The sequence below is a fragment of the Petaurus breviceps genome, unplaced genomic scaffold (genome assembly GCF_028583685.1).
Source record: "Petaurus breviceps papuanus isolate PSGF00001 unplaced genomic scaffold, PetGlider_PUasm1.0 90865, whole genome shotgun sequence".
Classification (NCBI taxonomy): Eukaryota; Metazoa; Chordata; class Mammalia; order Diprotodontia; family Petauridae; genus Petaurus; species Petaurus breviceps.
This window is the reverse complement of record NW_027187367.1, coordinates 13,905,937-13,932,949: the sequence shown is the minus strand read 5'-3', so window position 1 is coordinate 13,932,949 and position 27,013 is coordinate 13,905,937. Positions and strand designations below refer to the sequence as shown.

General features: G+C 40.0%; 1 protein-coding gene and 1 pseudogene across 4 annotated transcripts in view; one reads left to right on the top strand and one right to left on the bottom strand.

Moving 5' to 3' along the window:
* Positions 1–27,013, top strand: part of BTBD9 (BTB domain containing 9) — a 503,538-nt gene that overhangs the window by 457,088 nt on the left and 19,437 nt on the right. For all 4 annotated transcript variants that reach the window (XM_069073607.1, XM_069073606.1, XM_069073605.1 and 1 more), the window contains one exon: positions 6,526–6,604. In XM_069073607.1, coding sequence (XP_068929708.1) covers positions 6,526–6,604 — 79 coding nt within the window. The remainder of the gene's footprint in view (positions 1–6,525; positions 6,605–27,013) is intronic.
* On the bottom strand, positions 18,447–20,157 carry LOC138150156 (L-lactate dehydrogenase A chain pseudogene; annotated as a pseudogene).

Here is a 27,013-nt window from a genome sequence, read left to right as displayed (position 1 = left end):
CCTCCATTCCACCCTGCTAGGTCTTTTTCCTAGTCTAAAAATGATGAGTTCCTTCATCTTTTGCTCTTATAACATGATTTCAAGTCCCTTCACCATTCTGGTTGTCATACTCAGGATCTACTTTCATTTACAAAGTTCTCTCCAAATGATTCCTGAATTGACCTTACAGAATTATTGTGAGGCTCAAATGAAACAATGTTTATAAAACTTTACCAACTCAAAAGTTCTGTGTGGCTCTCAAGTTCTACTCAGAGAATGTAGGACTTGGAAATGGCCTTAGAAATAATCAAGTCCAAATTTCCAGTATGCTCAAAGAAGCCCTGACAAGATTCTGTGCCAACACTTACAGTGATAGGGAGCTTACAGAAAGAATTTCCTTGTTAGGGAAAACAAAGGCCGTTAATCTTCAAGCATAAGTGCTATAGAAATATGAGTTATTAAGGGAAATTAGACAGTAAAGGACTAGTGTCATTAATCAGTTCCAAGCCCTCGAAAATACCCAAAAGTTGCTTCACATTTTCCACAAAAGGCTCTGTATACTTTCTTACCATCTAATAAGACCAACTATCATTCAAATATCAACATTTGAAACCAAAAAGATCATTTTATCATTTTTTGTTTTGCTAAATTACTAGGATAACAACAATGTCATTTTACTATATTCTTTTTTTTTTTTTTTTGCTTTTTTGGAGGGCAAATGAGGTTAAGTGACTTGCCTGAAGTCACACAGCTAGTAATTGTGTCATGTGTCTGAGGCCAGATTTGAACTCAGGTCCTCCTGACTCCAGGGCCAATGCTCTGTTCACTGTGCCACCTAGCCACCCCTCTACTATATTCTTTATTGCCAAAATATTGTATTTCAGTTAAATCACTTTTTCTGCACTGACCTGGGAACCTTATCACCATTTATCATATTGGGACTTGAATAGATTTTTCCATAGAAACAACCAACCAATTCACAAGTGAATTTTTGAAACTGTAAATTAGGGAAACCTATACTGTCTGTCTTATATTGTTCTATTTTGTGTATATGTATCTTATTCCTTAATAAGACTATAAGCTTGTAGAGAGTAGGAGACAAAAATACATCAGGTCTCTCCTACGTTACCTGTTATGCAACATTGTGGTACATCATGCTGTAATCAAGCACACAGTAAGTTTAGTGAATTTTAGCAAAGCATCACTCCCCCATCTACTTCAAGGCAAGGAATTAATTAGTTTCATTCAGCAACTGTTTAGTGGGGTGCCTGCTGTTTGCCAGGCATAGTGCTAAGGTAAAAAAGTGAGGTGAAAGTGAAGCACCCTGTCCACCTCAATTACTGACTCATAGAATGTTAGATCTGCAAGCAACCTTAGAGATAATAGAGTTATAGATGGGACCTTGGTTTCATTGGTTTAGGGATTATTCCAAGTGAGGAAACTTTCTCTACAAGTACAAATTGGTACCTTCTGTGCAACTTGTCCTCTTAGAGAGGTGCCTAGATCCGTGAGAGGTTAAGTGATTGTCTTGGGCTCACACAACATATCACGTGTAGGACTTGAAGCCAAACCTTCCTGGCCTCAAGCCTGGCTCTTTATCCCCTGTGTCCCTCTGTCTCTGAGATGATGATGATTCCTATTCATGTGGCACTGTTCTCACAACAACCCTGTTTAAGTATTATTTATTTTCACTTTATAGATGAGGAAAATAAATCTTAGAAGAGTGAAATAATTTTCCCATGATCATACAATTCAAGCCTTTCTATCTACATGTCCTAAATTCAAATTCAGCCCTCCTTCTGTACTATCTGTGCAACCCCCTCGTTTTTAATAAAGATACTATAACTCAGGGAAAAAGTGCCTGCATCAAAGTCACATAGCTACCTGGTAGCAGAGGCAAAGTTTTCTGACACCAAGTCCAGAGTTTTTTTTCTACCCACACAGTGAAATAATTTGCATTTGTTCAGTGAATGGTGGATAAATTGATGAAAGTGGGAGTTCCAGGGTGGGGGGAAAAAGTGTTAAGAAAGGGAGATTAGGGGCAGCCAGGTAGCACAGTGAGTAAGAGCACCGACTCCAGTGTCGGGAGACCTGGGGATCAAATCTGGGCTCAGATACTTAGCACCACACCCAGAAATAACTGGCCTTGTGACCTTGAGCAAGTTACTTAACCCCAGTTGCTTTAAAAAAAAAAAAGTGGGAGATTATATTTCCTTCTTCATCTTCCCCAAAGTCAAAGACTTCTTCCTCCCCACTCCCCAAAGTAATACTATACAAAAGTGATAGAGATGTGACTACCTTTATTTCCTCATCTGGAAGTTTTACTAACAAAGTGAGCTCCAGGTTTTAGGTGAGGAAGGATATATATGCCATGCCATCCCTGACAAGGGTACTATATGTAATAGAACAGCAATATATCTAATTTATAATTGCATTCAAGTTTTTGTGTAGACTACATTTTAATAGCAGTTTTCAGACTCTGTGAAATTCCAGCTTTGGACAGAGCCCTTTGATTGGGGTTACAGATGCATACTTCTGATGTGGAGATAGCTATCCTAACACCATTTTATCTCCCTTGAGCAACATTTGAAGTTATTTTGAAGAAGTTGAGGAAAAATAGAATCTGATTTTGGGGAGAGGGAGGGTTGTTCATTACCCTATATTAACTGCTCTTCCATCATACTGACACTTTGGTATTGAGGGTAGTATCTAGTTTTGCTGAAAGTGAAATCATATATTCAACTTTCAGGCTGTGTTAGTGAAAATTAACTCTAATGTGATTATATATTAATGCAGTGTAATGGAACACTGGTATTAAATTGAGACCTTCTGATCTTATTACGTTAGGAATGCACCTTCTCGTTCATTGTGCCATATTGTCAGCCCCACTTTCCTAAGTACAAGCAAAAGAAAGTGTTGCCAAGGTTTGCAGGCAATCATAGGCATAAAGCTGTAGGGGACTTTAGGGGTCATCTAATCCAATCTTATTCTTTTATAAACAAGGAAACTGAGACCCAGAAAAGGTAAATGACTTGCACTCAGTTTTAGAGGCAGTCTAGGGTTGGAACCCAGGTACTCTATGCACTACTCTGTGCTACCTGTGGAATATAGAGAGAGGCCTTGTGGAGCAGTAGAAAGAGGACTTTACAATTTGGAGCTATGCCATACCACTACTAGGTCTGTATCCCAAAGAGATTTTTTAAAAAGGGAAAGGAACCTAAATGTACAAAAATATTTATAGCAGTTCTTTTTATGGTGGCAAAAAAAATGGAAATTGAGGAGATGGATGCCTGTCAATTGGGGAATGGCTGAATAAGTTGTGGTATATGAATGTAATGGAATACTATTGTGCTATAAGAAATCATGAGCAGGCAGATTTAAGAAAAACTTGGAAAGATTTACGTGAACTGATACTGAGTAAAATGAGCAGAACCAGGAAAACATCATATGTAGTAACTACGACATTGTTCAGTTACTAACTTAAATAGACTTAGCTCTTCTCGTCAATGCCATGACCTAAGACAATTCCAAAAGATTCATGATGGAAAATGCCATCCATATTCAGAAAAAGAACTATGGAGTTTGAATGCAGATCAAAGCATACTCTTTTCTCTTTTTGTATTTTCATTCTGATGGTTTTCCCCTTTTGTTCTGATTCTTCTTTTACAACATAGTAATGGGGAAATATGTTTAATATGATCACATGTATATAACCTATATCAGACTACTTGCCCTCTTGGGGAGGGGAAGGGGGAAGGAAGGGAGGGAGAAAATATTAGAACTCTAAATCTTATAAAAGTGAATGTTGAAAACTATCTTTAAATGTAATTGGAAAAAATAAAATACTGTGAAGTTGGGCGGGGGGAGAAACCCCAACCAAAAAAAAAAGAAGACTACAACTCTACTGGGAATCAGATACTTGAGTTCCAGTACCAGATCTTCCACTTACTTTCTGTATGACCTTGAGCAAGTCATTTTATCCCTGCTCCTCAGTTTGCTCATCTGTAAGATTAGGGGGATTAACAAGTTATCTCTAATGTCCCTTTTAGCAATAATGCAACTTTACCTTTACTCTTGGATTTTTCTAGGTAACTGGTAACTGGGTAAATTCTCCTGTATTTGTCAATAAAACTTGTTTTCCCACTACCCCTTCTTCCTCCCCACATGAGGCTATTTTTCTTCCCCAGTTACATTGAACTATCTGAATTCTAAGGCTCCCTTCGACTCTAAAATTTTGTGTATCGAGTCTCTTAATGGATGTTGCAGCAAGCACCCCAGCATCCCCAGGATGACTGCAAACACAGGTTCTTAGATCTGCTTTTCTAAAGGAAAGCAACTCAAAATGGGTTAACAATCTTTCTTTAATCGTTCAAACATATGTCATTTACCTAGTTTAGGGGAAAAAGGTCAGCACCCCGAACTTCAGAGAATACAGAGGTTACAAGCAGACAACATAAGCAAACAACATGCAGAGAAACATATCAGCAGACAGGCTTTCACCTGTCTTGACCATTACATCCATACCTAGTTAGTTACCAGAGAGGGAAGCATCAACATCTGGGTTTTCAAAGCCAGGGGCGGGGGGATTCAATGGCTGCCCAGAGGCTCCTCTGGTCAAATTACACAACACTTCTCAAAGTAAGCCCCAAAGCAAAGCCTCACATCAGGGTTTATCTAGCCTTCTCTTGGCTCAGAGAATGTAACAACATTCTTGACTCACTGCCCAATGAAAAAGCATTCCCAAAAAGCACTCCCACCACAGGCTCCAAGTGCACTTAACCCTATCAAAGGGCCTTAGGGGTAGGGAAGATCTTAAATTCACATTCCCATAGCAATGGATTGAACCAATCCATTACCAATTACTTAATTGTCAAAAGCCTTTTTCATTTATGTCTGTTTGTCTTAGCTGGCTCCATAGTAGAAAGAAAGTTAGAGAAGTGTTCCATGATCATTTCAGTTCTTATTTTTAGTGTTTACTGGTTCTCTGGGGAATGTAATGGGGCATAGGGTTAAGAGGAAGGCTGCTCATTGCTGTAGAATGAACCTCACAGACTTTCTCTGGCAGCATTTGGAGAGAAAGTGGCCATTTATTGTAAGTTCAGTGAGTTGGGTTGATATAGAGCCCTGTATATGCATGTATTTGAACCCCACATGGTTCTGTTAGTTTCATTCCGTTCCATGGCCACAGATAGTGGTTAAATAGAAGACCAGGCAGGAGTCCACATCCCATAAGTCACATACCCTTTGGATGATGAAATAGCTTGATCTTCATGTATGAACAAGAGAAATTTTGTTAGGATGATGTCCTCCTTTAGTTCAGAACCATGGATTTCACACTTAGGGTGCTGATAGCTCTAATGACCTTCAGGGGACCAGTATCTAGGCACTAATGACTTAATCTCAAAGGATGTTTGTAGTGAAAGATGAAACAGCTGGAACTGAAAGAGGGGATTCCGACCCACATGAATAAGTTTATTTTCTCTTGTAGCATTATTTTATAGTCAGACAGTTACAGGGAGCAGCTTCCTAGCAGCTGGCAGTTCCACAGTATAAGCAGGGGAGGACTGCAGCAACTGTGAACCCTCCCCATTTGTCAGTCATACGGTTGTGGGGGCCACCCTTTGTTCCAGTGTATGCTGATGAGAAGCTGGCTGTGGAGCCAAAAGTAATGAAGAATGTGAGGAAGATGTTTGCTTAGAATTTACACTGGGGGATTTTAAACAGATGGTCACCCCGACCCTGCACCATCTCGTATTACTTTCTTCCAGATATTAGTTACTCTCACAGACCACCTAGAAACTGGCAAGTCCTCAGAGAGGAGAGGGAGGCAGCAGGAAAGGCAAATATTTGCTTTTTCCAGTCCAGTGAGAAGAGGATCTTGGTTCCTGGAGAAATTCCTTATGTTCTTAGGTGCTGTGATTGCCACACTTTACTTGAAATCTTTGTGTTGATGGCCATGTGACACATCGACAATTTCCTAGATGGCAATGAATAAATTACAACCCCACAAGGGCAGGGCCTCTTTCTCTTCCTCTTCCCTGACTCATGTTCTTGCTGCTCTTCAGAAATCTGACTCAGCATTCTCCTGTTCTAAGAACCCTTTCCTAGGTCGGCTAGGTGGCGCAGTGAGTAAAGCGCCAGCCCCAGAGTCAGGAGGACCCGAATTCGGTTCTGGCCTCAGACACTTAACACCCACACAAAAAAACTAGCCGTGTAACCTTGGGCAAGTTACTTAACCCCAATTGCCCTCCAAAAGGAGGGGGGGGGGAAGGAACCTTTTCCTACTTAACTTTCCCCTTAACCCTGACTACTGTCTTTTGCACCCAGTCTGAGCCATGTTTATTCATGCTTGCTTTTAAATGGTTTTTCTGGATATTGTGTGGGCTCCCTGAATAGGGAAACTATACCTAGACCAGCAACTCCCACATGTAAAGAATGTCCTTAATCTTCTTTTTGTATATTTCCATATTGTCCAAAGCCACGCAGATTAGTGGTGTTAACTTCTGGTCGTGTTAACCTGGTATATCCCTGTGCTTTATTTCACAGATCTTGGCAATCAATAACTTTTGATAAACAACCTGCATCCTTCATCCGAATAGTTGGAACACACAACACAGCAAATGAGGTAAGGATCTTCCTTCATGAAAGGTGCTGTGATATTTCTTCATATGAAAGTATATGACTCTTGTTCTACTGATAGCCTGTTGTTTGGATTGCTTATTGTAGAAAAAAGTCTTGTATTAACACAATGAGAATATCATCATTTGGTATCATTTCTGAGTGTCTTCCCTGGCAAAGGAAAATCATTGCTCATTCCTGATTCCTTCTCTATTGTAGTTAGGGGTTGGGAGGGACCTCAAGAAAACCTGAATGAATGAAAAATAAACATTTATCAAGTGCTTATCACATGCCTGGAACTATACCAACCACTGGGGATAGGTGAGACAGTCCTTGCCCTCAAGAAGCTTATTTATAAGAAGGGAACTGGTGCACACAGGGTAATGGTAACCAGGGGAAGTGTGTTGTGGTCTCAGGAGTCTCAGGGAAGCAGACACAATGGTAATATTGGTTAATATTCCCAAAACAAAAGGCATCAGGAAGGGGTATGCCTGCAGTGTCAGGGTTAATGCCAAAAAGATGGCCATGATACAGCCTGTCAGAGGACTAGCTGGACATAGTGGGTAACATAAACCCCATCTATCCACTTACCTGTGAACAAGAGTTCCTTCTAGGAACTTTCTCAGTCCTTTCTAGGAAGACTTACGGGTCTTTGCAAAATCTGATGAAGTCTATGAAGACCCCTTCTCAGAATATTCTACAAATACATAAAATAAAATAGAATTATAAAGGAATCAAATTATATTGAAGCAAAGATATCTAAATACTAGAAGTGTCACTTTCTCAGACTCCTTGAAACCTATCAGTAGATCCTTGGGGGTCCCCAAGTTAAGAACCCCTAACTTAAAGGAGCTTCAGCTACAAAGGTGATATGGCCATTTTTCCCCTTAAGCGTATCTTTACCAAAGGGAGTGCCTGGCTGTGTCTAGGCAGGACTCATGTTCTCACTGAAAAACCAGTTACTTCCAAGTATCTTTTGCTTCCTCTACTAGTCTCTGGAACTGCTTAGTTCCTCAAAGAACTAGAGTCCCTGTTATATAGCACTCAAAATCATTCCAACTGGAAATAATATAAATGTATACTTCCTTGTTATTAATGTGTGAAGTTTGAATTCAACCAAAGGGCCATACTTGAGGACCTAGAAGGCCACATGTGGCCTCTAGGCCACAGGTTCCCCATCCCTGCTTTAGACTTTGCATAACCAATTTAACTGTTTTGAACTGGTTGGTTACTAATCAATTAACTTCAGGCAAATGGGTGATTGTGTCATTTTGTCAGTGTCTTGGAGTTGTTCTTGCTTATGGTAAATATTTCAAATGTAGATTTATTCTCGTCAAACGAAAACAACCTTAAGTCACAAAACAAATAACAACCTCATTAGGCAAGATACAGAAATGAGCTAGAAAATTATTGTCAACCCAAAAGTTTACCTTTAGAGCAAAAATGGGAATTCAAGTTTATATGTTAAGTTTTCTTAGTCATTAAGCAAGCACATTCTTAGAATGCATTTAGGAGCTAGAACAGCACTTCTAAACACAAGCTCTGTCCTCCAATGGTTTACAATCTAACAGAGCAGAGAAGACAACAGAAATATGTACATTTGAACATTATAATCACCAGAAACAAGTTGAGAGTGTGAAACAGATATTAAATTGCTTGGGTTGGAGAATAGTGGTGGCTAAAAAGGAAATTTTTCCTAGAATAGAAATCCTTGGCATGAAGCTTAGAGGAGAGAAAGGATGTGATAAAGAAGAAAAAGTTGACTATTTATTGTGTAAAGTGACTGCCTTAGAGAAGGTTTGAGAAGCTGTAAAGTGGAGATTACAAAAACCCAGATTATCAAGACAAGGATGTATAACCAGGATATATTGTCTTTAGCCTGAGAGAAAACCAGGACAATCATGTAGCATCCATAAGAATCCAGTGAAGGCCTCCACCCTTTTCTTCATAATGGTCTTGTCATCAAAATGCTATGGATTCACCGGTCACAATTTGGAAGGGAGAAGTCTCTCTAGGGAGCATGGAGCATCCCTGCCTACCCCTTGGAAGCCCCTCAGATCTGACTACTTATATGGGTCACCTCTATCCAAGGTCATTGCACATAACAGAGGAAGGCCACAGGGATACACTTCTTTATGTATTTGTCTGTGTAAATAAAAGCAACCTCCTGGGTGGGGCAGGAAAATGGAGGCAGCATCCTGTGGCTTGAAGCTTGGTCCTTGAGAAAGGATAAGAAGGTCTACCTCTGTCCTTTAGCTGAGGAGGTAGAGGACTAGAGGGGTGGATCATGCTATAGGGTGTCAGGGGTGGTTAAAGTGTTTGTTGTGCTGAGATGGTTTTTGTTGTTGTTACTTCTGCTGTTTGCTTGTTTTTTCATCTTAGGAGAGAAAGGAGCACACTGTGAAATGAATGTGTCACAAAAGGACATTAGTAAAATTTAAAAGAAAAAAATTGCTGTAGATTCCCTGTCTCCATTTTTCTCTGCCGTGTCAGTGAAAGGGGGGGGGGGGCATCTATTTTAGTCAGTTACATGCAGCATGATATCTCATTTTTGGAAATTGACTTTTTGTTTGCCAGTTAGGACTTTGAAGATCTTATGAAAATCCATGGTGATCATACTCTAGATGTAGATAAGGTTGATTCTTAGAGCCTAGTGCTTGATGCCTATATGCAGAGAGGCTCTGTAGAAATAGACATTTGTGTGAATCAACTCAGTAGTTATCTCCAACCTAAGCAAGATTCCTGTTTTCTCCAAGCCCCACCCTCTCTAGTCTGAGGAAGCACCAGGATCTGTGAATGTAGGGAAAAAAATAAGACTTGAGAAGAAGTATTTGTGATTTGGGCGGCTAGGTGACATAATGGATAGAGTGATAGATGAAAAGACTCAACTTCCTGAGTTCAAACCCAGCCTTAGACACAATAGCAGTGTGACCCTGAGCAAGTCACTTTGCCCTGTTTGCCTTGCTTTTCCTCATTTGTAAAATGAGCTGGAGAAAAAAATGGCAAAACTTCAGTATTTTTGCCAAGAAAACCCCAATTTGTGAGTTAAGAAAGCATCTATGAATTTAGAACTTAAATAGCATCTGCAAAGGGAGGGAAATGAAGTGTATAAAATATGACCACTGTGATTGATTGATTGTTAAGAGACCATAGTCTTATAAAGCCATAGGCCAGGTCATTTAGAAGATGTCTGTCACTGGTGAGAAACTTCCCAGACCTCCAGGCACTTCTCTTGTAGCATAGGAAAGGACAGGACAGAACTGCCTCTTGACTAGGAGAGAAGCTTCTGGGATTGAAAATGCCACTGATTCTGCCCTGCTGTTAGTGTCTTGTCTCTCTCCCTGGTCTGCCAGGCCTGAGCACAGCCACAAAATTTAAAATGTGTCTGCTGCATACTAATTTTTCTATTAGACAACTGAAGCTTTGTCAACCTGTAGAGGTTCAGGTTTCTTAATCACCTGTCCTGGCACACTCCTTATTTCCTGTAGCATTTGTCTTTGTCCTCCTGGAAGTCTGTGTCTGCTTCTGGCATCTGCCTCTCATCTTCCCTTTGTGAATACTGAGGCAACAGATTCATTTAAGTTTGGTTTTCTTTTAAAGGTGCTTACTACTTCTATCAATAAAGCTCCCTAATGCTCATCTCTTAAGGGCTTCATGCTTCCTTCAGTGACCTCCGGTTCCTTGTGTACTTAGTCAAATCCTTATTGTTTATCTTAACTTCTTAGAAAATGTTCTTTTACTTTCCCTCCTGTGTTTATTCCTCTCATCCTTCACTCCCCCCTTCTCACTTTGCTCTGTAATCCCCTGTGCTTGATGTTGCTCTCAAGTTCCACTCCTTCATCCTCAGATCCTTTTTGCTTCACATTCCTTGCCCATTTGCAACATTCTACCTCAAGCAATAAATGAAAAAAAAATTTCTTTCTCTTTCACTTATCACTAGATGTCAGCACTTTTAGTCTTCTTTGATCCTTTACTTCCATTGTTTTAATTTATTTGATTTTCCCCCACTGTCTGCTGCCAGAAGAGTCTGTCCCTTTGGATTTCCCCACAAAAATCATTTTACTCCGGTCTCAGATGCCAGTTTAGCAAAATGGTGGCCATTCCAGCTCTGCTGTTCAACTGCCTCTGTTTCTCTCATCAGTTCTTATGTGCCTTTCAGATGGTTAAAAACACTCTTTTTTCTAATTCTTCCTCGTTTTCAGTGATCTAGAAGCCATATCTTATCAATATATCTGTAAATATGAGGAACTTATTTTTCCAGGACATGTTTAAGTGATTATGCCCAAATGTTACTCTGGTCCTGATGTGGCTTCTTTCACAAACTTTTTCATATCTCTCCTGGGTACTCCTGGGTTATTTATTAGCTTTGACATGGCCATAAAAATAAGCAAATTTTCAGGTCATTAAATCAGACTGGGCTAAAGGAGACAATACCTAAGGATCCTGTGGATAGGCGGTAGTAAGTGAAATTAAGAGAAATTGTAGTGATTCTGTCTTTCCTTTCTATTGACAGTTATTTTTCATGGAAACCCATGTTTAGAGTAAAACTCTGGAGCAGATTTGATCCAGGCACAAGAGACAAAGATGGCAGGAGGGGGACAGGGAAGAATGAAAAATATGAACTATTCTGGGCCTAAAAAAGATGAGATTCCTACCCCCAAAGGCTTACACAAAAGCTTTTGCTATAACATAAATATAGGAGGTGTTGAACCTCACAGGCAGCAACCAGACAGTGTTTCATCTTACTGACTTCAGACAATGAAGCAGAGTTTTGTGTTCTCACTAAAAAGCGTGCTGTGTAAAATGCAATTTCTAAAATTCCATGGCATAGAGGGAAAAGCATTGGTCTGAGACTCAGAGAACCTGTGTTCTGTCTACCCCTGGCTAACTGTGTGACCTTGAGCTAGTCATTATCCCCTTTATCCTTCAATATCTTTCTCTACAAAATGAAGGGCTGGATTAGATGCTCTTTTGGGTCTCTCCCAGCTTTAACCTATCAAGTTGTGAAAAACAAAAGGGTTTTGTAAATGGGGGGGGGGGAAGGAAAATCTCAGCATAGATGATATTGTGATACCAAGACTCCAGCTGCTGAAGCCACTTCTGCCACTACCTGCTGAAACAGCTTGTTCCAAATTATTTGCCAATCAAATATTTATTAAGGTTGTATGATGTATGAGATATAGTCTCTGACTTAAAGAGTCTTCTTGTTGGTCAGATAAGACTAACATGTTGAAAAGTTAACTAAAAGTCCAAGGTGGTATATTTAAAATGACAGATTACTAATATAGACTATAAGTAATCTCGGAGTTTAGAAGAGAAAGAGATCCCTGTGTGAATTAAAGCTGTTGAGGAATCCTTTATGAAGGTAACGGGACTTGAAGAATCCCAGAATCTCACCCTGGGAGGGGCATCTAGTCCAGCTTCTCCCCTGAACAGGAATCCCCTCCCCAGTGTTCCTGATCACCCAGCCTCCCTTTGAAGCACTCCCCTGAGAGATCCAACTGCCCATTTCTGCAATAACCCATTTCATTTGGGACAGTTGTAATTGTGAAGAAACCATTTTCTTACGTCAAACCAAAATCATCTTTACAGTACCCACTTATTGTTACCAGTTGTGGCCTCTGGCATAAAACAAGATGAGTCTGATCCCTCTTATGTAGGACAGTCCCGTAAATATTCAGAGATAGTCCTGTCCTTCTTAAGTCTTTTCCTCCTTCAACCGCATATAGTATGATGACTAATCTTCTGACCACCCAGCTCCATATTATCAATGCCCTCTTTAAATTAAAACACAGCTGATTGTGTGGAACTTTCTCATTTGTAAAATGGAGAGGATTGGCACTGGCCTCAAATAAGATCCCTTATGTCTATAGAGATAGAAGATTGTGTCAGGTGCTGTGTTGTTAATCTTGCCAATAGAAGGCACCAATATGCAAACTTGTTTTGGCCACAAAGAACACTATACCCCATCAGGGATTATATAAACCAGGCATCAACAGGGCAGAAAGCCTTTAAGTGACTGCTTGAGCCACTCTCCAGAACCACTCAGCCCTGAACCTGCAGCCTTGCAGAATTTATTTACCAGACTTTTGACAATCTAGTCAGTAGCCGTGGGCTCCCTTTTTCATCCAAGTTCCCATGGAAACATGTTGCTGTGGTGAAAACAAGAAAATAGACTTTCAATAAAGAAATAAATATTCCTTATGTGGATAGACATTTCCTAGGTATTTTGGCCCAAGTTTTGTCAAGCTGCTTCTCATTCCCCTAACTACTCTCTTTGCAGCCACCTCTGGAAGTGGTCTCTGCCCTAGAAAGCACCGTCAAGGCAGCCATTCTAGTCTCACAGGTTCTAGGTCATCCTCATCCTCGTCCTCTTCCTCAGGATTGCTAGAGTCCCTGAGGAAGTATCCCTTACATGCAGAACAAGGAAAATGACAGGGAGTTCTTAGTCTGATGAGAGACATGGTCCCATTACAGATGTGTTTATAAATCTCGTGGGGAAGAGAAAAATATAGAAAAATGCAAAAAAGAAATTCATATCATCTGTACAGTGACTGAGAAGCAGCCATGTCATATGTAGGAAAAATGAATTAAGTTGTTTGAGCAGAGCAGAAGGGTGAGAAATGAGACTATCTAGGTAAGGCAGACAGCCTGGCAGATAATGAGTTCTAATTTGATATGTATAATAATTAGAAACTGTTGTAGGTTTCTTATGGGGAAGTGGTGTGATTGAAATGACACTTGGAAGATGCTTCTTGCTGCTGGACAGAGTGAAATTCATTTGAGGAAAGAAAGCAGGCTAGAAGGGAACCAGGAGTGAGACTTATATCCATCAAAATACATAGACATCAAGGTCTGAACCACAGACTGTAGAATCAAACCAGAAAGGAGGACCCTAGAAATAAAGTGGAGGGAACACTCAACTGGTGACAACCCCAGTTTGTCTAACAGAGAAGAGGGGATTGAAGAAGATACCAGAGTTAGAAACCTGGTCTAGGCAGAAGACTGTAAGACTATTGATAGTAATGGAGGAGTTTGGAAGACATGAAGACATTGAAGTCAGTCTTAGAACTGCCTTATTTTCAATATGATCAAGATAGTCAAGTGGAGATATCTTTGACCAGGAGTGGAATAGATGGACCTAGAGAAAGGTAAAAGGTAAAGGGTTTTTTTCATTTAGGAGTTATATGTACAAAAAAATTTTTCCAAAATTGTTCATACCTTTGACTCAGCAATCCTATTCTCCAGTTTATACCCCAAGACTACACTGACAAGAAGAAAATACAAATCCTCTGAAAAAAATGGAAAATTTTGGAAACAATGTGCTGAATGATTGGAGAATGTCTGAACAAATTATAGTAAGGGAATGCAATGTAATTTTATTATTCCACGAGGGACAAATGTGAAGAAACCAAAGAAATATGAAAAAGAGCAGGGTGAAATGAAGTAGAGTGAACAAAACGGAACCAAAAGAACGAGACACTGTACAAATTTCACAAGTGCCAAAAACAAACCTAAAATTAAAATAATAATAAGATAACCTTGGTACTAGCATAAAATATACATCCATGTCGTTGTCTAACAAATAGAAACCTACTGTGTAAGACTGCACATACTATCCATTGCAATTACGCTTTGATCCTGTTTTATGGCACTGTTTTGAAGGATCATACATTGTGGTTTAGGATTGCTAGCATCATTAAGGAAGCACCCCTTATATTGCGATCACTGTAATAAGTGCCATAGGAAGATGGAGAGGAAAATAACATGATCTATATCAATAATAATTGAAACCATGAGGCTGCATAAGCTCTGGGGAGTGAGGATAACAGGGAATGATGATGAAAATAGGGGGACCAAGCATTGAGCCCTAGAAAACATCAACAATAAAATGAGGAGGCTGGACTCAGTGACCTTACGGTTCCTTCTTCAAGCCAAAAAATTCCAGTGTTCTGTAATTCTCTGAGGAAAAACAAGAAAGTACAGCATCCCTGAAATGAATTCACAGGCCCTCACGCCGTTATCCTCCTTTTCACAAACTCCTGGAAAAAGCAGACTCCTTCATTGCCTCTCTCCTCTCACATTGTTCTCTCCAAAGTTATAGGTGACCTCTTATTTGCCAAATCTAGTGAGTTTTTCTCAATCCTTGCTTGTCCTTTTTGACATCTCTATAGAATTTTGCATTGTTCAATGCTTCTCCTAGCTGCCCTCTTCTTTCTGGGTTTTTGTTGTGTTCCTCTCTCTCAGTTCTCTTCCTGGCTAGCTGCTGCTTTGGAGTCTCTTTTGCTGGATCATCAGCTATAAATGTGCCCACTAAATGTGAGTGTACCTCAAATATCTTCATCAGCCCCATCATAGCCTCTCTGCAGATGGCTCCCAGATCTGTCTGTCCAGCTCTGACCTCTCTCTTGAGCTCCAGTCCCCTGTCCTGCAGGACCAGACTGCCTGCTGAACATCTCAGACTCCAGCTCAACATGTCCATGACATCTTTCCCCTCAAATCCATTCACCTTTCTAGCTCACCATCCTTCCAGTGGCCCAGGTTCACAGCCTGATAGTCATCTTCAGCATCTCAACGCCATGTCTGTTTAGTTGCCATTTAGAATCTGTTCTCCTTCTACAACATTGGTCTCATTTTCCCCGTCTCTCTTTGCCCATGCCACTGTTCTACTTCACACCATCATCATCTCTCCCTGGGGTTTTTCATTGGCTTCCTAATTGGTCCCTCTTCCTCAGATTGCACCCCAACCCATCAATCCACAGAGCTCTCCACGTGACATTGCTAAACCACAGTCTGACCATGTCACTCCCCTGCTCAGAAAGCTACAGTGCCTCCCTAGGGCCTCTGTGATAAAATATAAACTCCTCTGTGTGACATTCAAAGCCCTCACAACCTGGCTACAGTGCACTTTCCTAGACTTATTACAAATTATTTCCCTTCAGACACTGCAGTCCAGCCAAATTGACCTTCTCGCACTCTTTTTGGGTCCCTGAAGGGAAAGAAAGACTCAGAAGAAGCCAGCCCATAAAGGAGCTAGCTCCTCAGTCATGTCTCTATCCTGAGTTCACTCTACTGAGACTGAGGAATTTCTTCTTGGAACTGAAAGTTCCATTGAAATACATTCCTGTGCATAATCAATGAGCTTTGTGATGCTGATGGAGACAGCCCAGGACCCTGAGCCCAAGGGACTTAGGAAGAGCAGTGCCCCCCAAACCACCAGACCCAACTTCCAACACAGCCCCCACAGCCATCATTGTGGAGAAGAGGACCCACCTTCCTAATCAGTTACCACCAGCAAGATAGATCAAAGGTGAAGGGGTGAACTGCCACCCACATCAGATAGGTACAGAAGCCCTGGCAATGACAGCACCCCTCAGGCCACTGGCTCTGCTTCCAGCCCTTATTCTTCTTCCCATAAAAGCAACCTCTGTAGAGAAAAAGACAGCCATCCACACCCAGTGCCATGCAGAAAGCAGGCACGCCAGCCTAGCTGAAACCTTGGGACAACCCAAGAGAGGCAGTGTGTGCCAACCAAGCCCACTGCCTCCCTCTGACCACCATCTCCCCTAAGATCCAAATGGAGTCAGCCCAGGACCCAGAGCCCTAGAGCCCAGCCCCCACAGCCATCAGCCCGGCAAGCAGCCCCTCTGGCAGGTGCTGCAGCCACCACTACTGAAGACCCAGGAAAGAAAGTCTTATCACCAGTCTTTGGCGCTATCAGATGGTTCAACACAAGAAACCTATATCATTTTGTCAGTGGAAAAGACATTAAAGAAGAGGCATTGCCATCTGCTTTGCTGCTGCACTCTGAGGACGATGGGACTTTTCCATTTGACTTTCAGCAGAAACCATCTGTGTTGTCTCGCCCATTAGGAGAGCAGCGGTGGTCACTTTTGAATCTGTGTCCCCAACACTTGGCACAGAGCTTCATACATAGTAAGCACTTAATAAAGGCCTTTATTCATGCACACATGCATTCCTTATTCACATCGTTCCACACCCTGCCTTTCTGCTTCTTCATTGGCAATGTTTGCAATATTCTACCCCATATGTGTATGTGTTCTCTCCCTTGAAAGAAGGTAAGCTCTTTGAAAATGAGAGAAATCCAACCTTTTTTGTCTTTTTATCTTCAGTGTCTAGCATAGTGCCTGGCACATAGTAGGTACTTGTAAATGCTTGTTGATTGATTGGCTGATTGAGGTGAGAGTGACCAACAATATCGGTGACATAAGAGAGGACTGGAAAGAAGGGAAGCACCACTGGGTTTGGCAGGCCTTTGGAGACACTGTCATCAAAGCTGTAAAAAGTGGGAAAAAAATTAATACAAAGTCATACCATTACCAAAAAAGGATATTTTTATGGCCATCTTTATACTTGGACATCAATATGCTATTGGAAGATTTTATTGGAAAATGAGTAGTTGCATGGATACAAAAGAGAGGAAAGTGACACGGCATTGATTACAGATCAATTTCAAACACTCAGCAACATATCCACACTATTGGAGCATTGCCATGACTGTTAATTGCATCACAAGGGACTAACTTGGGAAAAAGTACCTGCTACATGCAAACACGTTGGAGCTGGTCCTGATCAGTGTGATAAATTGAAGTCTCCAGCTTGTGCTGATAAACTCCAGTGCTATCTTACTGCTGAGCCTTGCAGTTAGAAGAGGTGGGCTTGAAATGTATATGCTATCGTGGCGCAGGCTGCTGTTTCAGACAGAGCAAACACAAAGAGGCCATCTCCAGATGCACAGAAAAATCTTGCTGGTCAAGGTGAAGACATGTCCAAGGCAGTTTTTGTAAAATACAAAGGGACTGGTTAGGGTGTCAACTGGGTTCTTTTGCTGTCTACCTAGAGGAAAGGGTAGCAGTAATTAAGTCACTTTTGTCTCCTGGAGAAGGCTTAGACAGCCACAGGAATCAAATAAAGTAGATCTTTCATATTTGTTTGCTCTTTTCTTTTCTATTTAAAAAATTGTTTAAAAAAGGCTGACACGGCTCCCAAAATCTTAGCACATAAGTCTGGATTACATAATCCAGACTCCATAATGAAAATATCTTGAACATCTAATTTTTCTCACTGCTACTCAGGCAGCAGATGTGCAAACAAAACATTATCTGGTATGACAAAGGGTCTCTTTTCCCAGGGTTTTTCCAGCAGTGGTATTCTGGCAGATCTTGTGTCATAGCTAGCCAGAACTGTGTAGGGAGGTCAGATGTGAAAGTGGAAGCATTTTTAAACAGAGGAAATGTGAAATTCAACTTGAGAAATATTTTAAGTCCCAACTGTGTGCAAAGCACTGTGGTAGGCACAGAGGAAGTTACATCACTTAGCTGTTCCGTGATCTTTCCCTTCATAGGGTTCATAATCTAGTGAGGAGATATGACATGTGCACTGGTAACTCCAGTAATACACAGATGCATTAGAGGAGGTACAAAATGATTTGTGGAACACATCATGAGCAACTAAGGAATTAGGGGAAGGGGGGAGTTGAATTGGAAGAGGTAAAATAAAAAGAAAAGTTTGTGGATAAGGTGACATTTAAATTGAACTTTAAGGATGGATAAAAATTCAGGTAAAGACAGGGAGAGAGAACAACCCAGGAATAGAGAATAGTGTGTGTGAGCAGAGGCATAGACAAAGAAAAGAATATTTTCAAGGGAACAAGCATTGATTAAACACCTGATTTGTGCTAAACAGTGGGCTAAGCACCTCACAAATATTATCTCATTCTATCCTTAATCCTTGGAAATGGGTTCTGTTGTTATCTCCATTTTACAATTGAGGAAACCAAGGTAGACAATTGCCCAGGGTAAAACAGCTAGTAAGTTTCTGAGGCAGGATTTTTTTTTTATCAGTTATTTGTTTTTTATTCAGTATTTTGGGTTAGTATGACACTTGAGGAATTGACTGCATTGTTGTACATACACAGATCTTTTTATATAATATGGAAATTTACAACTATTGATGTATATGTGTGTGTGTGTGTGTGTGTTTGACAAAAATCAGGTCCTATGGAAATGTGATGCATGGGGCCATGCTGTAGGAGCCCTAATGGAGAGGAGCACAAGGTAATCAATGCATCAATAAAGAATTACTACTGTATGATGTCTTGTAGTCAGGAGTGTTGTCTTCTGGACCTACAGGAATCTGTAGTACCTATATACAAGGCAGGTAGTTTATATACCTGTGGGGCACTATCTGCTTGACACCAACTACTGAGACTATACAAGTCATATCCAGCATCATATGCAAACATCAACAGGTTTAAACAAATAGTCACACTCTACTATTCCCCATTTCTAACTTTAGGAAGAGACTAGAGTGTGTTCACAGGTTTGACATTTCTGGTGTTCAATCACTAATCAGAGGAAGGATTTGACCTATTTGAAAAGCAAATCATACATAACCCCTTAACCACTGTCATGTTCTTGATGGCAGCACATTAAAAGGTTTTAAAATTGCAGCTCCTTCTGGATTCCCCAAAGAGTATCTGCACTCTTCCTTAAACGGCTCTCCTCCTCTGTATTCAGGTTTACCTTCACCACATCTGAAATGCCATTCTGTCCCAAGATACATGGGACACTAAGGAAGACATCCTCATTAATGCCATATAGTACCTTAATCATGGTGGAAATTGGATGCACTCTCCTAAGATTCTTCATAATGCTTTCTGCCAGATCTGTCACAGACAAGCCAATGGCCCAGGAAGTGTAGCCCTTCAGCTTGATCACCTCATAAGCACTTTCAACCACCTGTTTATGAACTTCTTTCCAATTCTCTGAATCAGCATCAGTTCCTATTTGAGGATTTACATTCTTCAGAGACACAGCGGCAAGATTCACACCACTCCATACAGGAACACTGGAGTCTCCATGTTCACCAAGGACCCATCCATGACAACTTGAAGAATGGACACCAAGTCTCTCCCCCATTAGGTAACGGAAACGGGCAGAATCCAGATTGCAACCACTTCCAATAACACGGTTTTTAGGAAAGCCACTTAGCTTCCAGGCCACATATGTCAAAATATCCACTGGATTGGAAACAATAAGCAGCTTGCAATTAGGGCTGTATTTAACAATATTGGGAATGATGAATTTAAAGATATTCACATTACGCTGGACCAAATTAAGACGACTTTCTCCCTCCTGTTGACGTGCCCCAGCCGTAACAATGACAAGTTTTGAGTTTGCAGTTACACTATAGTCTTTTCCAGAAACAATCTTTGGCGTTTTGAGGAAAAGGCTGCCATGCTGGAGATCCATCATCTCTCCCTTTAGTTTGTCTTCTATTACGTCAACTAAGGCAAGTTCATCAGCCAAATCCTTTGTTAAGATACTGATGCCATGCCAACTGCACCAACCCCAACAACAGTGATCTTGTTCTGGGGAACCTGTTCCTCCTTTAGGACATTCAAAATCAGCTGATCCTTAATAGTAGATGCCATTTTGGGGGATATTGAGGTTGCTGGTCAGGCTGCGAAAGTTGTGAGTTATACGTGAGACGGCTGCTCCCAGAATCGCGCCTGAGGCAGGATTTGAACACAGGTCTCCCTAACTCTAAGTCCAGCTCTCTATCCACTGCACTATCTAGCTGCCTCAGTTGGAGTGTTAGAAAGGTAGTGATAAGAATAGAAAACAAGGAAGAAAAACGATCACTTTTTGCAGATGATAGGATAGTTTACTTAGAGAACCGGAGAGTGTCAAGTTAAAAAAAAACATAAAACAATTAACAAATTCAACAAAGTTGTAAGATATGAAATAAACCTATATAAATCATCCACATTTTTTTATGTTGCCAACAAAACCAACAGGAAGAAATAGAGAAATTCCATTTATAACAACTACAGACAGTAAAAAAAATTGGGAAATCTACTCAGTTTCAAAGCACACTTCACACAAAAATATATCTAAATAATTGGGAAAATAGTAACTGCTCATGGGTAGACTGAGCCAGCATAATAAAAATGACAAAGCTACCTAAATTAATTTACTTATTTAATGCCATTCCAGTCAAACTATGAAAGAGTTACTTTATTAACCTAGAAAAAATTATAACAATTTATCTGGAGGAACAAAAGATCAAAAATATCAAGTGAATTAATGAAGAAATTAGGAAGGAAAGGGTCCTAGCAGAATCGGATCTCAAACTAATACTATAGTGTTCTAATCATCAAAACAATTTGTTACTTGGTAAGAAATAGAGTACCTGGTCAGTGAAACAGATTAGGTATGTAACATACAGAAGCAAATGTGCACACTAATCTAGTATTCAGTAAACACAAAGATTCCAGCTGCTGGGGCAAGAACTCACTATTTGACAAAAACTGTTGGGAAAACTAGAAAATAGTCTGGCAGAAACTAGGCAAAGACTAACATCACACTATATCCGAAGATAAGATCAAAACGGGTACATAGGCAAGTCACTTAACCCCAATTACCCTCCAAAAAGCAAAACAAACAAACAAACAAAACGGTGACATGATTAAGATATAAAGAGTGGTATAAGGAAATTGGGGGAGCATGGAAGAAATTACCTTTCAGAACTATGTATAGAAAAAGGGTTCATGACCAAATATAGGAGGGAAAACAGATCATGTTGATTACAGAAATTTTAAAATTTTTATACAAACAAAATACAGCTAAAATTAGAAGATAAGTAGGAAACTGGGGAGAGGGGAGGAGGAATTTTGCAACAAGTTTCTCTGATAAAGATATAATTTCTAAAATTTACAGGGAAGTGAGCCATATATATAAAGAATAAGTGCCATTCCCCAGTTCATGGTCAAAGAATATAAATAGACAGTTTTCAGAGGAAGAACTCAAAGCTATCAATAGTCATATGAAAAAGTGCTAAATCATTTATAATTAGAGAAATGCAAATTAAAACAAAACTGAGGCACCACTTTACATGTATCTAAGATGACAGGAGAAATGACAAATGCTAGAAGAGATGTAGGAAAATATGTACACTAATGCACTGTTGGTGGAGCTGTGAACTATTTCCATTCTGAAAAGCTATTTGGAACTATGCCACCAAAGCTGCTAAACTCTGAATAACCTTTGACTCAGCTATACCACTACTAGCAGACTCGTGTACAAAAAAGCTATTTATAGTAGCTCTTTTTGTGGTGACAAAGAATTAGAGACTGAGGAAATGCTCATCAACTGGGAAATTCCAAAAAAAAAAAATTATGGCATATGAATGTGATGGAACACTGTTGTGCTGTAAGAAATGATGAAGGGGATATTTTCAGAAAAACCTGGGAAGATTTATATGAACCAATTGCAAATTGAAGTCAGGAGAACCAGGAGAACAATGTTATTGTATTAACAGCAATATTGTAAAGAGAGTCAACTGTGAAAGACTTAATAATTCTTATCAGCACCCAAGATGGTGGAAAGAAGCCAGGAAGTTACAAAGTTAAATCAAACCTCAAAAAGGAAGATGAATTGGTCTCAAGTCTGAAAAGCCTTCTTGGAAGAGCTCAAAAAAGATTTTTAAAATAAAATAAGAGGAAGAAGAAAAAGTCGGGGGGAAATGAGAGTTATGCAAGAGAGAATCAACAACTTGGAAAAGGAAGGAAAAAAATTGAATGAATAAAAGAATCCTGTTAAAAATACAATTGGACAAATGGAAAAACTGATGAAAACATTTCCTTAAAAAGTAGAATTGGCCAAATGGTAAAGTAGGTACAAAAACTAACTGAAGAAAATAATTCCTTAAAAATTAGAATTGGTAGGGACGGCCAGGTGGCTCACCGAGTAAGAGCAGCGGCTCCAGTGTCGGGGTCAAATCTGGGCTCAGATACTTAGCACCACACTCAAGATAAGATCAAAACGGGTACATAGGCAAGTCACTTAACCCCAATTACCCTCCAAAAAGCAAAACAAACAGGGTGAAAGGAATGAGAAAAGTATAAACTGGGGGAAAATTAGGATGGAGGGAAATACACAGTTAGTAATCATAACTGTTAATGTGAATGGGATGCACTCTCCCATAAAACAGAAGTCAAAGCAGAGTGGATTAAAAACCAGAATCCCATAATATGTTGTCTACAAGGAACACATTTGAAGCAGAGAAATATACACAGAATAAAAGTAAAAGACTGAAGCAAGGTTACCTGGCCGTGTAACCTTGAGCAAGTTACTTAACCCCTATTGCTTTAAAAAAAAAAAATTAGAATTGGGCAAATGGAAGCTAATGACTCTGTAAGACATCAACAGTCAGTCAAAACAGAATCAAAAGAATGAAAAAAAAAGAAAATGTAAAATACCTCATTGGGGGAAAAAAACTGACCTGGAAAATAGATTGAGAGATAATTTAAGAAAGAGCCTGGACAGCATCTTTCAAGAAATTATCAAGGAAAACTTCCCTGTGATATCCTAGAACCAGAGGGTAAAATAGTCATTGAAAGAATCCACTGATCACCCCCTGAAAGAGATCCCAAAATGAAAACTACAAGGAATATTGTAGCCAAATTCCAGAATTATCAGATCAAGGAGAAAATACTGCAAGGAACCACAGTCAGAATTATACAAGACTTAGCAGGTTCTACATTAAAAGATCAGGGAGTGGAGCCAAGATGGTGGAATAAAAGCAGGGACTTGTTTGAGCTTACCCCTAAACCCCTCCAAGTACTTGGAAAAATTACTCTAAACAAATTGCAGAGCTGTAAAACCTACCAAATAAGAGGGTGGAACACATCTCTAGGCCAAAAAAACCTGGAAAGCCTACAAGAAGGGTATATCACACCAGACTGGGAGCGGAGCCCAGTCTGACATGGGCTGCACAAGGTGCAGACAGGGCCAGAGCAGACTTCAAGGGACTTCTCAACCAGACTTCTTAACCCACAAATTCCACAAAAGCATGGAAGGTCAGTGGGGGAACTCTGTGGGACCTGGGTGAAATAGGAGTACATGAGCCAGCCCTAGCCCCAGGGTGGCAGAAGTGGCTATGGTGACAGTAGTGATGGCTGCTTTTGGAGCTCTGAGCCCATAGATGGTGGAGATCCAGCAGCTGATACAAAACCCCAGAAGCCTGGGACAGTATACTCACACCCTGTAGAAGTAAGAGTTCTGCCTTGACACAGGGAGTTAGAAAGTCTAGTATTTGGCTGAGAACATGAGTAAACAGCATAAAAAAAAAGTGATTCTATTGAATCTTACTTTGGTGACAAAGAAGATCAAAATATTCAACCAGAAGAAGACAACAAAATCAAAGCTCTCCTATATCAAAAGCCTCCAAGAAAAATATGAATTGGTTACATTAAAAGATTGGAGGGTTTGGAATATGATATCCTAGAAGGCAGAGGAACTTGAATTACAACCAAGAATCAACTACCCAGCAAAATTGAGCATAAGCTTTCAAGGGAAAAGATGGACATTAGAGGACTTTCAAAATTTCCTGATGAAGATATTGGAACTGAACAGAAAATTAGATCTTCAAATACAAGACTCATGGGAAGCATAAAAGTAAACAGAGAAGAAAAAAAAACGTGTTATTCAATAAAGTTAAGATGTTTACGTCCCAACAAAGGAAGATGGTATTTGTAACTCTTGAGAATTCTATCTCTATTAGGGCAGCTAGAAGGAGTATGTGTAGACAGAGTATAAGTGGGTATAAGTTGACTTTGATGTGATGATATAAAAAAATTAAGGTGCTGGGAGAAGAAGAAAGGGGAAAGCAGAATAGGGCAAATCATATCATATAAAGAGGCACAAAAGACCAATTACATTAAAGGGAAAGAAGGGAGGGGTGAGCATTATTTGAACCTTACTCTCTTTGGGTTCGGCTCAAAGAAGGAAGAACATACACATTCAGTTGGGCATAAAAATTCAAGTAGGAGGGGAAAGAGGAAAGAAAGTGGAGGAGGGGATCATAGAAGGGAGGGCAGATTGAGGGAGGAAGTTGTCAAAAGCAAAACACTGGTAAGGAGGAACAGGGTGAAAGGAATGAGAAAAGTATAAACTGGGGGAAAATTAGGATGGAGGGAAATACACAGTTAGTAATCATAACTGTTAATGTGAATGGGATGCACTCTCCCATAAAACAGAAGTCAAAGCAGAGTGGATTAAAAACCAGAATCCCATAATATGTTGTCTACAAGGAACACATTTGAAGCAGAGAAATATACACAGAATAAAAGTAAAAGACTGAAGCAAGGTTACCTGGCCGTGTAACCTTGAGCAAGTTACTTAACCCCTATTGCTTTAAAAAAAAAAAATTAGAATTGGGCAAATGGAAGCTAATGACTCTGTAAGACATCAACAGTCAGTCAAAACAGAATCAAAAGAATGAAAAAAAAAGAAAATGTAAAATACCTCATTGGGGGAAAAAAACTGACCTGGAAAATAGATTGAGAGATAATTTAAGAAAGAGCCTGGACAGCATCTTTCAAGAAATTATCAAGGAAAACTTCCCTGTGATATCCTAGAACCAGAGGGTAAAATAGTCATTGAAAGAATCCACTGATCACCCCCTGAAAGAGATCCCAAAATGAAAACTACAAGGAATATTGTAGCCAAATTCCAGAATTATCAGATCAAGGAGAAAATACTGCAAGGAACCACAGTCAGAATTATACAAGACTTAGCAGGTTCTACATTAAAAGATCAGGGAGTGGAGCCAAGATGGTGGAATAAAAGCAGGGACTTGTTTGAGCTTACCCCTAAACCCCTCCAAGTACTTGGAAAAATTACTCTAAACAAATTGCAGAGCTGTAAAACCTACCAAATAAGAGGGTGGAACACATCTCTAGGCCAAAAAAACCTGGAAAGCCTACAAGAAGGGTATATCACACCAGACTGGGAGCGGAGCCCAGTCTGACATGGGCTGCACAAGGTGCAGACAGGGCCAGAGCAGACTTCAAGGGACTTCTCAACCAGACTTCTTAACCCACAAATTCCACAAAAGCATGGAAGGTCAGTGGGGGAACTCTGTGGGACCTGGGTGAAATAGGAGTACATGAGCCAGCCCTAGCCCCAGGGTGGCAGAAGTGGCTATGGTGACAGTAGTGATGGCTGCTTTTGGAGCTCTGAGCCCATAGATGGTGGAGATCCAGCAGCTGATACAAAACCCCAGAAGCCTGGGACAGTATACTCACACCCTGTAGAAGTAAGAGTTCTGCCTTGACACAGGGAGTTAGAAAGTCTAGTATTTGGCTGAGAACATGAGTAAACAGCATAAAAAAAAAGTGATTCTATTGAATCTTACTTTGGTGACAAAGAAGATCAAAATATTCAACCAGAAGAAGACAACAAAATCAAAGCTCTCCTATATCAAAAGCCTCCAAGAAAAATATGAATTGGTTACATTAAAAGATTGGAGGGTTTGGAATATGATATCCTAGAAGGCAGAGGAACTTGAATTACAACCAAGAATCAACTACCCAGCAAAATTGAGCATAAGCTTTCAAGGGAAAAGATGGACATTAGAGGACTTTCAAAATTTCCTGATGAAGATATTGGAACTGAACAGAAAATTAGATCTTCAAATACAAGACTCATGGGAAGCATAAAAGTAAACAGAGAAGAAAAAAAAACGTGTTATTCAATAAAGTTAAGATGTTTACGTCCCAACAAAGGAAGATGGTATTTGTAACTCTTGAGAATTCTATCTCTATTAGGGCAGCTAGAAGGAGTATGTGTAGACAGAGTATAAGTGGGTATAAGTTGACTTTGATGTGATGATATAAAAAAATTAAGGTGCTGGGAGAAGAAGAAAGGGGAAAGCAGAATAGGGCAAATCATATCATATAAAGAGGCACAAAAGACCAATTACATTAAAGGGAAAGAAGGGAGGGGTGAGCATTATTTGAACCTTACTCTCTTTGGGTTCGGCTCAAAGAAGGAAGAACATACACATTCAGTTGGGCATAAAAATTCAAGTAGGAGGGGAAAGAGGAAAGAAAGTGGAGGAGGGGATCATAGAAGGGAGGGCAGATTGAGGGAGGAAGTTGTCAAAAGCAAAACACTGGTAAGGAGGAACAGGGTGAAAGGAATGAGAAAAGTATAAACTGGGGGAAAATTAGGATGGAGGGAAATACACAGTTAGTAATCATAACTGTTAATGTGAATGGGATGCACTCTCCCATAAAACAGAAGTCAAAGCAGAGTGGATTAAAAACCAGAATCCCATAATATGTTGTTTACAAGGAACACATTTGAAGCAGAGAAATATACACAGAATAAAAGTAAAAGACTGAAGCAAAATCTATTATTCTTTGACTGAAGTTAAAAAAAAGCAGGGTTAGCAATCCTGATATCAGACAAAGCAAAAGCAAAAATAGATCTAACTGAAGATGGCAGAGTAAAAAGCAGTAACTTGTTTGAGCTTGTCCCCCAGTCACCTCCAATACTTGTAAAAAAAAAAAAGTCTCTAAACAGATTTTAGAACTACAGAACCG